The following is a 12537-nucleotide window of genomic DNA, read 5'->3' on the forward strand; positions in this document are numbered from 1 at the left end:
AACCTGGCATTTTAACAGGGGTGTGTACACTTTTTATATCCACTGTAGCTGTTGAATGAATGTTGCAGAGACTGAAAATGATCTGTTTGTCATCTGAGATTTGGTTTCATGGTTATATGGGAGCTAAATACAAATGGGTAAATATGATTATGGAATCACTGACTTCAGAATTTACCCAAGGTCCAACAATGACTGATAGCTTAAAATTCACAGTAGGGGTATTAACATGCCATTTGAATTTACTTTCTGAACAATTCGACATTGAGATTCCATTTTAAAGAAGACAAACTGCAGTAAATATGAAAGGAGTTATCTCACTTTATGTTTTACGTATGCTTTTGACAGGGCAAAGAAAATAAGGAATAAAGCTATAGTTAATGAGAGCCCAACAGAGAAAATTGTTAAAGAGCTGAAGGCTGAAAATGCTAGACTGCTTTCAAAACTGTCCAGGCTTGGAAATTCAGAAAAACAAATGGAAGATGAAGCAAGTATGTATTGGATCTAATGGTATCTCTGAAAGTATTTGCATATCCAGAGTGGTATAGTATGTTGGAAAACAGCACTTGCATATTTTTTAGAATATATATTTAAATGATATCTTAATTACAGCAAAATGATCCAGGGTTTTGGTATATTTTTTTCTTTCATTGTAGTGCTGTCTTTATTATTAAAACTTAAGCAGCTGTGAACTTCCTTAGCATGTCTGTAAATGAGAAGTTCAAAAAGGAAAGTAAAATCCCTGGCATACATTTTTGTCTTCTTAGCTAGATAGCTTTCCGCAGTACTCTTATATATACAAAAAAGTGGACTTTTTATTTACTGATGTGTTGTAATGCTGTAAATGAAAATAGTCCATTTAAGCCACTGTCCATGATGAACGTACAACTCTGTAGGTAATCTGGGGCTTAACCATATCCAACAAAACAATCACACTTAGCACTAGAACAACAAGAAGGGTCACTTTATTAAAATAAATGGTAGAAGCTTTCACACAGAGTTAGTTCTCAAGTATTAAAACAGAACAAAAGCTAATGTATTCATAATGGCTCACTTCATTGGTCACTTTAGTCACATGGCTTAAAATCAATTAATATAAATGCATTTCTCAAGGCTATTACAAATACTAAACCAATAAGTAATGGATATTTTAAAATATATTTTATATTTTTTAATTATCATAGCTTTAAGACTGGTTTTATATGATTGATATCATTTAAACTATGTTCCCTATCAGATCTTAAAATATTAATTCATGTATACTTCTTGAATTCTATTGATGTTACTAGATCACCATTTCTTATATTCTCATGTACTGCCTGCAGTACAGCAAACAGAAAAGTATGCTCTTCATATTTATACAGAGCATTCATAGATATTTTTTCTCTTTATCTCAGATTGATTGGTTTTTTGGTGTGACCCTCTAACTCTTTGCTTTATTTCAGATAGATAATCACTTTTTCTCTCAAATTTCTATTTGACTTTCCAACATAAACTGCAAAACATTCTTTACGGATATCTATGTATACAATATTCTTGAAATCACAATCCGCATAAACATTCAGAACATATTTTCTTTGCTACAAATTGAGCATAGAAGACAGTGAATATATGAGTGATATCTTTACAGTATGGTATCTCTCAGTTGTCAGCATAAAGGCATATGTACTTCTGTGCTATATGAACCTATTGTTTATAGTCAGTGTGTACTTACATTGATACACATTACATAGATGTAAGCATATTGATAACATACCTTATCAAAAACAAACATCTGTAAAAGCACAATATTCACAAGGGGAAAACAACAAAAACCAAAACAAAAAAAAAAAAAAAACAAAAAACAAAGTGTCCTTTTGTGATAAGTGAAAAAAATGCCACATGGCAAATAGACAATTGTTATGTTAAGGAAATGGCATTTAGTAATATAATATGTAGAGTTGTGGTTACATGCATACATTCATATAAGTATTTTGGGCATGGGTAATAATGCCCTTCTAGCCTGCCAATATGCCAAAACAGTTATTCCCATAATTAGTATCCAGGTTGTTCTTAAACATCTCTAAACTAGTGCTTGCTTTAATGTGATTTTGTAGTTTATTCCATGCAATGCTTGATATAGTCCAACTCCCTGAGTGTCTCATTCTACAATAATTTCCATGCAAAAATGTGACAAAGAATGGAAAAAGTGGCACAAAGATAAAACCCTTCAAAACTTACATCTATACAAGGAGTTGCACAACCTCAGCAAGAAGCAAATTCAGCTAGACAAAAAAATTACTCTGACCCACAAGATAGTCATAAAAAAAAAAAAAAAAAAATCCAAAAAAAACTCTGGAGCTCAATTAAGACATTTTTTCATCCTGGCTCTCCTTCCTCACCAAATCGCTATCCAGGCTTATCTCTCTTAGAAACAACTACCAAATGTTACACTTTCTTCATCAACATCATAGCTTATCTTGCCTTCAGCTCTCCCAAACCATTTATTCTACTTCAAAATTCTACCAGTCCTGACATCCATGCCTTCATTCTCCAGCTTTTTCCACATCATATGTTAAACAGTTACTAAAACTCAAGCTCTGTTCTCCTTCTGCTGATGATCTCCCTGCTAAGTTGGATATGCTAGCTACAGACTCTATAGCACACCCAGTCTCAGTTCTCATTAACAGATCTATTCAAGACTCCTATGTCCCTAACCTGTGGGAAAATATCTTCATTATCCCCATCCATAAAGGAGGTAACTCTTCTGAAGTCTCTAACTTTAAGACAATAGCTGTCTTGTCTCCCCTTTTCTAAGATTCTGGAAGAGTGTTTTTATAAGGAAGTCCTTCAGTAGCTCTTGCAAAATGATTTTGTAACCCCAGCATAACATGGTTTCCAAACAGGCCACAGCACCACTACAGATCTTCTCAACTTTTTCAACACCATTAATAAGGCTAAACACCAAGGAAAGTTTATCCATTCTGTTTGTGTACATCTCTTAAAAGCCTTTAACACAGTGCCACATGAGAAACTTCTAATTCAAATGTTCTCTCTGGGACTTTCCAAACTAACTGTTGTATAGTTCTTCGTCTACCTATGTGAAAGATATCAATCTATCAAATGTCTCCCTTCTTTCTCTCCTTTTCACTTAGTAAAAACAGGTGTTCATGAAGGTTCTATTCTTGGTTTACTGCTCTTTAAAAAGTTCATTAATATCATGTGTACCTCCTCTCAGCAAGCTTGTCTTATTCAGTGTGCAGATGACATCAGCTCTCATCTGCTCATCTGACAGCCCTCTACAACTACAATCCATGACACAAAATGCCTTCAGCTCAGTCAAACTCTGGCTATATCAAAAATAACTTTTACTTCATCCCCAAAAGACATAACTACTGCTATTTTTTTCCAAAGTCCCATGTCAATGCTAAAAGTAACTTCATTATTACCTCTTTAATCGATACTGCTACTGAAGTACTTACCCGCACCAAGTTGATTGGAGTCACCATAGATGACAACTTAAAGTTTGATCTTCACATGCAAAACTGTATCAAAATAACTCAGCAAAAGCTAGGACTACTATACAGAGCAAAAGGTTCCTTACTCCTTCTAGTAGAATCACCCTAGCTAACACTTATCTTTTACCCTGTGTTATCTATGGCTCACCTGTTTTGAGTGACATCTGGATCTCTCTCTTAAATTACAGCTGGAGCAATGCTATAGTACTACAGCTAAATTTGTGTCTAACCTGCCACATAAAGGACATCACTGCTCTTCATTCCGTGGTCTCAGCTGATTAGAACTCCCACATCAACTAGCCTAAACACAGCTTTTCCTAACCCATAAAACACATTTATAACCTCTCTACCTACCCTTCTATCTCATCTCCCAAATCACCCTCTGTTGTATCAAGACAAAAACCTGCGTGAAATCCATAAACCAAATAAGTATGTGGCAAAGTTTATACTCACACTGCATATCCAAACAATGGAACTCTATCCCAAATTCAGTCAGAACTATGTCTAGGCTCCATGTATTTAAGTTCTCTCCCAAAGAATTTATCACTAATTCATAGCTATGCCCATACACCTCACCTGTATGATCTATATTAACAAATACTTTACATTTTTACTAACCTAACCTCTCATCATACTATCTATCTATAACTTTCAACACATAGAGGAGACCAGTTGGTGTTCACCTCCCATGCACAAGGTACAAGGTTTGATCCTGACCTCCAGCCAATGCTTGTTTGGAGTTTGCATGTTTTCTCTGTGTCTCTCTGGGGTTCCTCCCACCTCCAAAAAAACATGTTGAGTATTTCCATCTAAAACTCAACAATGAATGAAGCTGTGGGCAGCAGCACAGACTTACATGGTGCCCTATAAGGGGAAGAGTTGTATAGACCAACCATTTTGAGCATCTACTGTAGTGAGCAGTATCCTCTAGCTAGGAGAACTCGGATCACAGACTGCACGTCACGGTAGAGCTAGCCACTTGATGGTGTAAAATATGGCTCAAGATGATTCAGTCATGTTGACTAATGTCAACAAACGGGCATGGGTATTTGCCAGTTATAAGTGGGTTGAGGACCCAGCCTAATCCAAGATGAAGAAGAATGGTAGCACCTCAAAACAGCATGCGTGAGGATTACAGAGCTGATATGTGGCTGACCAGGTATGGAAATAAGGTACATAAGGAAAGTTGGTAGTGGAATGCAGAAGTCTAGAAAGTCATCATAAGAAAGAAGGAGTGCAGAAAAAATTGGGAGATAGAAAAGACCAACCACGCTAGGAAGGAATACTGGTTGGTTAACAAAGATCCTAAGAAAAGAGTTACAATAGCAAGGAAGAGGGCTTCTGGAAAGTGACTCAGTGGGTGGCACAAAGAAACTACATCAGGTTGAAAAGCAAAGACAGAAAGATAGAGAAGATAGTCAGACACCCTTCATAAGGGATACCAGAAACAACCTGATCACCAGTCCACAGGACATCAAAGAGAGATAGAAGGAGCACTTCCAGCAGCTTCTGAATGAAGAAAACCCCACAGAGGCTGTACTTCCTCAGTCACAGTGTACAATGAGAGAAGAAGAGGAGCCCACCCTAGAAGAAGTAAGAATAACACTAAGGAAAATGAAGTCAGGGAAAGCAGTAGGCTCAGATGAGATCACAGCAGATATGATAAAGATGATGAGTAGGATATGGGAGAAATGGGTCTAAATCAAAATTCCGAAGAGGGAAAACGCCGAACGTGAAAACATTGAACCCAAAATATTGAATGGTGAAAATAGCAAAGCAAAGAACATCGAAATCTTACCTAGGGCAAGATTTTGGTGGCCCGTTCCGTGGCTTTGCTATTTCCTCCACTGTGGTGCGAGAGTTACAGACCTTAGGGTTAGGGTGTGGGTTAAGGTAAGTGGATAGTTAATAATGTATGTATGGTGTAGTGTAGGGTTGTGTTTTATTAATTGTATGTGTGTGTATTAATTAGTTTGTTTGTGTATAGATTAATAGGGTATAGGTTCATAGGTAGGTACTAGGCTATCGGCCCAAGGGCCTACGTAAGCCTAGCCAGCAAGGTACCATAGCTTACGCCACCCAAGAAAGTTATTTTCCTGTGCCACTGTCCAGCAGGGACACAGAAGTGATCCCCGGGGGGTATTTCCTATTTCCCATCCACTCATCAAGATTTTTCTTGAAGAGTGCTAATGAAGAACTTTTCTTGACATAGATGGGTAGCTTGTTCCAGAGTATAGGAAGTCTCTGGGACAGGAATCTATCCCTCCAGCATGTCCTGTTTATTGTGCTGACAAGGTTTAGGTCCCTAGAGCGTGTAGCTTGGAGGGATTGGGATTTCTTTAGGTGTAGCATGTTCAACAGCTCTGGGTTTGACATAGCTTTATATGTTGGGCAGAGATCACCTCGGAGTAGGCGATATGCTACGGAGTAAAGCTGGAGTTTTTTGAGGCAGTCAGTGTAGGGCATTTGTTTGAGGCCAGTAATCCCCTTTGTGAGGTACTTCTGTGGCCTTTCCAGCTGCTGCAGATGTCTTGTGAGGTACATTCCAAAAGGGACGTTGTACTCTATAATGGATCTAATGAGTGACGAGTAGAGTGGAACAATGACCTCTTTTTTCCTGGATGAGAACCCTTTTATGATAAGGTGTGCCATGTAGAAGGACTTCCTGACTACTGTGGCAATGTGACTATCAAAGGAGAGACTACTGTCCACCTGGGTCCCAAGGTCTCTTATCACGCATTCGGTGTTAAGTAGATTGCTCCCTATGTGGTAGTTCATGGGTACAGAGTTTTTACCAAAGGGGGTGACACTGCACTTTTTGGCATTGAGCTTGAGGCCATGGCTCTGACACCAGGCATCTGTCTCAGTGAGGCTCTTCTGTAGGATGTCCACATCATTTGGGGACTTGTCTATGGCTCCTAGTTTGCAGTCATCTGCGAACTTCGCCAGCCAGAGGCCTGTGTGCGATAGTTACAGACCTTAGGGTTAGGGTGCTGGTTAAGGTAAGTGGATAGTTAGTAATGTATGTGTGATTTAGTGTGGTGTTGGGTTTTGTTAACTGTATGTGTGTGGTTTATTTATTTTGGTGTGCTTGTGTTGTGTGTATGTTTCTCGCTATTCTGAGCATTTGATGTTTTCAATATTCAAAATTCCAAGTTCGAACATATGGTGTTCAACATTTTGGAATTTCGAGTATATGATATAGACCCGGGAGAAATGGTCCTGAGGGTACTCTTAGCAGTGTGGAGAGAAAGGTATATCCCAGATGACTGGAGAATAAGCATACTTGTGTCAGTGTACAAGGAAAAAGGGGATATCCACAACTATGGGCAGTACAGAGGCATCAAACTCCTGTCACATTGCATGAAAGTGGTGTCTGATAAACGGATATGCAGAGTAATAGAAAGTATGATGGGGGATGAGCAGTTCAGATTCAGATCAGGATGCAACACAACTGACTCAATGTTTGCAGTGAGACAGATAGTTGAGAAGAAGATAGAGCTGAAGAAAGAGTCCATTTGGGCATTCCTAGAATTGAAGAAAGCCTATGACAAGGTCCCAAGAAAGTGGATTTGGACAGTACTGCAGTGGTTCGAAGTGCCAGAAACATTATTAGAATTAGTGCAGGCTGTGTACAAGGACGCAATGACTCAAGAACGAACAGTGTTTGGTCTCACAGAAGAGTTCCCAGTGGGAGTGGGTGTGTACCAGAACTCTACTCTGAGCCCACTGCCATCCATATTGGTTATGGACTATATCAGCAAACAGGTCAGAGGGGACAGATCGACAAGAAGTTGCTGTATGTAGATGATGTGGCATTAGAAGCAGACTCTGAGCAAGAACCTCAGCAAAGAATAGGGGGATGGAATGCAAAACTGAAAGCTCATGGGGTGAAGCTAAGTACAGATAAGACAGTGGGAATGACAGCAAATTGGAGAAATCAGAAGAAGCTAAGAACTGAGATAGAAGGGAAGATAGTGGAATAGATTGATAGCTTCAAATATCTGGGAGGGTCGGTTGAGGACAAGGAAAGTCTGAATGAAGAGGTCAAAGCTAGAATCATAGGGACTGCAGACAACTGGCGTAGAGTCTTAGGTGTAGTGTATGACAGAAGAATGCCAAAGAAGCTGAAAAGTAAGGTGTACAAGGCAGTGGTGCGACCAGTACAACTATATAGTACAGAAACCTGGACAGTAAAGGCAGAGAATATGAGGAAGCTAGAGGTGATGGAAATGAAGTGCCCTGAGAAGGGTGGTAGGATGCACACTGTGGGACAGATGAAGAAATGAGGACATAAGAGCAGAAGCCAAACTAGCTCTGATTGCAGAAAAGATCAAAGAGAACAGATTATGGTGGTTTGGACACGTGGGAAAGCAGAAGACAGTCTGGTGAAGACAATTTGGGACAGTCAGGAAGAAGTTAAGAGGAAACAAGGATGTCTAGCAAAGAGGTGGATGGATTGTGGGAGAGAAGATCTGCAACAGTTAGGCATGAGCGTCGAAGAAGGCAGGAGTATGGCAGCAAGAAAGACAGTGATAGTTAACGCGACATCCCAACCCCATATAGAAAAATGGGAAAAAGGGGTTTAATGATGATGAGTATGACCTTGTAAGCCTAGATCCCAATGTTAAACATTTTGTTGATGTTTTTGCTTTCAAGCAATTACTCTTTCAAAACTTGTCACATTTCTTCTGCCGTTTTTCCACTAAATATATCAGTTCAATTAGTTTTTTTATAGTAACTGTTTTTCTTCCATATAGTCAGTTATTAATCTTCTGTGTATTGGTTTAGATTTCAGTTTGGCAGAATTATCTAGCAGCAATTTAACTTTTTATATCCCTATGATCAGTGGATATCAACGGTGGTAAAACCAGATAGGAAGTTGCAGTTATTTCCTCATGAACACAAATAATGTCTAGTTTTCTTCCTTTCCCAAATAGGCTTTTTTACAATCCAATGTGATTGTTGTTCCTGAACACACATTGTGATAATTTCCATACTAATGTTGTTGAATCAATATTCTTCCAGACTGTTTCTGGTAAATTTAAATACCCAGCCACTTTTATTTTTCCCTCCTGTGTTTCCTGCAAGAAATGTATGAATTCTACTAGGTTATCAGCACTTGATTTTGGTATTCTATACACTTTAACAATTGTTATATGTTCCAGGGTTGTCTTTATTGGCACAGTTATAAAATGTATAATATTGGTGTTATCACTGAACATGTAATAATCACAGGTCTCATAAAAGTCTTTAATCCCTATCATAACACCTCCACCTGATTTTTGTTGGAATGTCTGTTTCAGTAGAAACATTTATACCCTGACAGAACTGGTTTCCACTCATTGTTCTTTAACCAGGTTTCACAAACAATAACAACATCAATTTTGTGAGAATGTAGCACACTTTATTATTACTAATGCTCCCAGCATTTACAACGACCAGAGATACATCAAATGTTGCTATCTGTGAAATGTTAAATTTTCTAACCTGGCAAAAATCCTGTCTTGAGTTAGTAAAATATTGCAATATATCTGCTGCAAATATTCTCTTCACTTGTCTTGACAAGTGCATGACATCCTGTCTAAATACATATGTGCCCCAAATTAGGCTCGGATGCTCTACATATTTCAATTTTTTAAATGGGCTGTTTTTTCATGTAGGTATTTTCCCCAAAATATTTTCATTAATGCTGGCCTGGCTCTCCTTTCTGTATGTGATTTGTGAAAAATGCATCCTAACACCTGCACAAGCTGTGCTATCTAAAAGGGCTGTAAGTTCCCTACTAACAGTCAGTCAATCCTTGCAGATGAGATGATTTGTACCAATATTAATAAAAATTGCACCATACTTCCATACATTAAAGCATTCTAAGGCCTGTAGTTTTTCTCCTGGCAATCATAACACTATTCAGTATTCATCATCTTCTCTGCAAATGTAAGTATCAGTTCCTTGAATAAAATGAATCTCCAATTACTAGTATATAACTTCTTACCAGATCTGAATAATCTCCAATTTCTAATTCAGTAATATCTGCTCTATCAATTGTTACAAAAGAATGATCTTCATCACCGTTAGTCATATTAATCCTACTGCTTATGTTGCTTATTACATTTGCAAGAATACAATTCTCATCCAGCTGTCTTTGAGCTTCCACAACGTGAGCCATGTTGTCAACTTTGATATTTCAACTTTTTTTCTTACAGTAATGTTCTTCAGTCCTTCCAAGTTCAGTTTTGATTTCTTCCTTGTCTTCTGTCCCCTGCCTATTTTTTATACCTTCACTGTTGGAAACATTATAGCTTTTTCTGTTTACTGGATGTTTTCTAATTGAATAATGTTATCATTCCCTGTATTATATGTGTTATGTAAAAAAAGCATTGTCATTTTAGTATAATTTTTCTTTACATTGTAGACATTAATTAGTTTCTTATTCTTCCTTATTTTTGTTGTGCACTTCTTTCTTTCTGTCTTTCCTTTTATTTTGTTCTACTTGCTCTGAACCCTCAGACTGCAGAATATTTAAATCCTGAATTCCAAAGTTGTCATTGGTAGTATCATGTTTAATAAGGGTTGGGTGAATTTTACTGGCAAAAGACACTTCCTTTACTAAATGTGTTTTATTTGCACTTTGCCTAATATTTTTATGTATTCAGCCCGATCACTAATAAATGTAACAACAGTTCTCCAAGCGGTGCCAATTGCACTCTGACCTACCACACAAATGTAGGATACTCTTTATATCACTATCAGTCACACCTTCTTATAACAATAAAGATAAATAAATCACAAACCAACAAGGCGTTGTTTCAGATAAGTTCTGGAATGTCCCGTCTACACTGTGTGGGAATTTATATCTGACTTGGCTCCTTGGGAATGGTTAGAGTTTGCATGTATAAAATCTATCCCTTTCTAACAAACAGTGAAAATCAGAGGTAAAAACAACAAAAATTTAAATCAAAATAACTCTTTCTGTCTTTTGCTCAACGTTTTCTGGAATTCATAAATTCAAACACCTTGGATCAACATATCCACACCCCCACCAGGGGCAGCAATATCCTAGACCTGGTCATTACCAACATGGGCAACTGGTGTTCCACACCAGAGGTCAATTCCTCGTTGATCAGATCCAACCACAAGCTAATCACCATAGACATCCACATCCTGCTCCCACCCCCCATTAGGGAAAATACTGTAAAAAAATTTCTCCAAAGCCACCTTCACACTTCTTAAGACAGAAGTGGCAAACTATAGAGGTACAACTGCTGAATCCTACACAAATGCACTTTATAAGCACTTAAACGAGTGCATGGATCATGCTGTCCCTAACAGAACCAAGATGCTATCCTCAAAAAAAAAAAAAGGAAGCCAATCTTGTGGTCATCTGCCATAAACAAACTTTACAACAGAAGAAAGAAATTGTTGCAAAAAAGAGTAAAATTCCATGATTGGTAGAACTCCCTGGTCAGCCTCAGTAAGAAGCTGAGATCCCTCATACAATCCTCCAAAGCTAGCTATGAAAACAAAATCACCACTGATTCTAAAGACAACCACAAAGCATTCTATAGCTATGTCAAGAATCTCAATGGCAACACTCAGATCTGCTCTGAGTTACAGCACAATGGCACTAAATATACAGAACCTACTGATATTGCCAACATCCTGGCAGATAGGTTCAGTGCTAACTTTACCCCCCTCTCACCCCCTAAAGGGCCCATCTCTATACCAGAAGAATGCAAAGTTCCTGTAATCACGGCTGCACAGGTAAAAACCACACACTCCAAAGCCAAGAACACAGCATCCATGGAACCTGACAACATCCCAGGCTGCATTCTACATGAACTACAGAACGAACTGGCACCCCACCTAAGTACATTGTTCAATCATAGCCTCACCTCAGGCTTTGTGGCCACTGAATGGCACACAGCAATGGTTATCCCACTCCACAAAGGGGGAGCCACCACATACCACGGGAACTACCGCCCCATTAGCCTGACGAGCCTGGTCTACAAGGCTATGGAACATATCATCATGGAACTTATAAACAATGACATTGGTAATCTCCAAACTCTGGACCTCACCCAGTTTGGGTTTGTAAAAGGCAGATCATATCTCCTAAACCTGACAGATGTCTTTGAAGCGGTCACCAAAGCTGTAGATGAGGGTAAGGTGGTTCACACAACCTGTCTAGATCTCGCCAAGGCTTTCAACACCATCCCCCACTATGTAATTATAGATAAACTCACTAAGCTAGGTATAAACCCCTATGTCACAAGATGGGTTGCCAACTGGCTCACTGACAGAACCCACACTGTGAAAGTAGCAGACTCCAAATCTGACTTCAGACAAGTGACAAGTGGAGTACCACAGGGTTCAGTCCTGGGTCCTCTCCTGTTTGGTATCTATTCTCTGAAGTACAGGCTAACACAGAAGGTCTTTGGCTAATGAAGTTCGCAGATGACTGCAAACTAGGAGCCATAGTCAAAACTTCTAATGATGTGGACATCCTAAAAAAGGGCCTCACTGAGACAGATGCCTGGTGTCAAAGCCATGGCCTCAAGCTCAATGCCAAAAGTGCATTGTCATCCCTTTTGGTAAAAACTCTGTACCCATAAACTACCACATAGGCAGTAGTCTACTTAACACCAAAAGTGTGATAAGAGACCTTGGGACACAGGTGGACAGTAGTCTCTCCTTTGATAATCACATCGCCACAGTAGTCAGGAAATCCTTCTACGTGGGACACCTCATCACAAAAGGTTTCTCATCCAGGAAAAAAGAGGTAATTGTTCCCCTCTACTCATCACTCATTAGACCCATTATAGAATACAGCGCCCCTTTTGGTATGTACCTCACAAGACATCTACAACAAATGGAAAGGTCGCAGAAATACCTCACAAAGAGGATTATTGGCCTCAAACAGATGCCCTACGCAGACTGTATCAAAAACTCCAGCTTTACTCCGTCGCATATCGCCTACTCAGAGATGATCTCTGCCTAACATACAAAGCTATGTGAAACCCAGAGCTGTTGGACATGCTTC

General features: G+C 38.9%; 1 protein-coding gene across 1 annotated transcript in view; it reads left to right on the top strand.

Moving 5' to 3' along the window:
* The window catches only part of LOC122792408 (kinesin-like protein KIF28P), a 1102337-nt gene that overhangs the window by 456640 nt on the left and 633160 nt on the right, over positions 1–12537 (top strand). The window contains exon 9 of the mRNA XM_044060197.1: positions 346–488. Within this exon, the coding sequence (XP_043916132.1) occupies positions 346–488 (143 nt within the window). The remainder of the gene's footprint in view (positions 1–345; positions 489–12537) is intronic.

This window comes from Protopterus annectens, chromosome 1.part2 (assembly GCF_019279795.1).
Source record: "Protopterus annectens isolate FY-2018-M chromosome 1.part2, PAN1.0, whole genome shotgun sequence".
Lineage (NCBI taxonomy): Eukaryota > Metazoa > Chordata > Ceratodontiformes > Protopteridae > Protopterus > Protopterus annectens.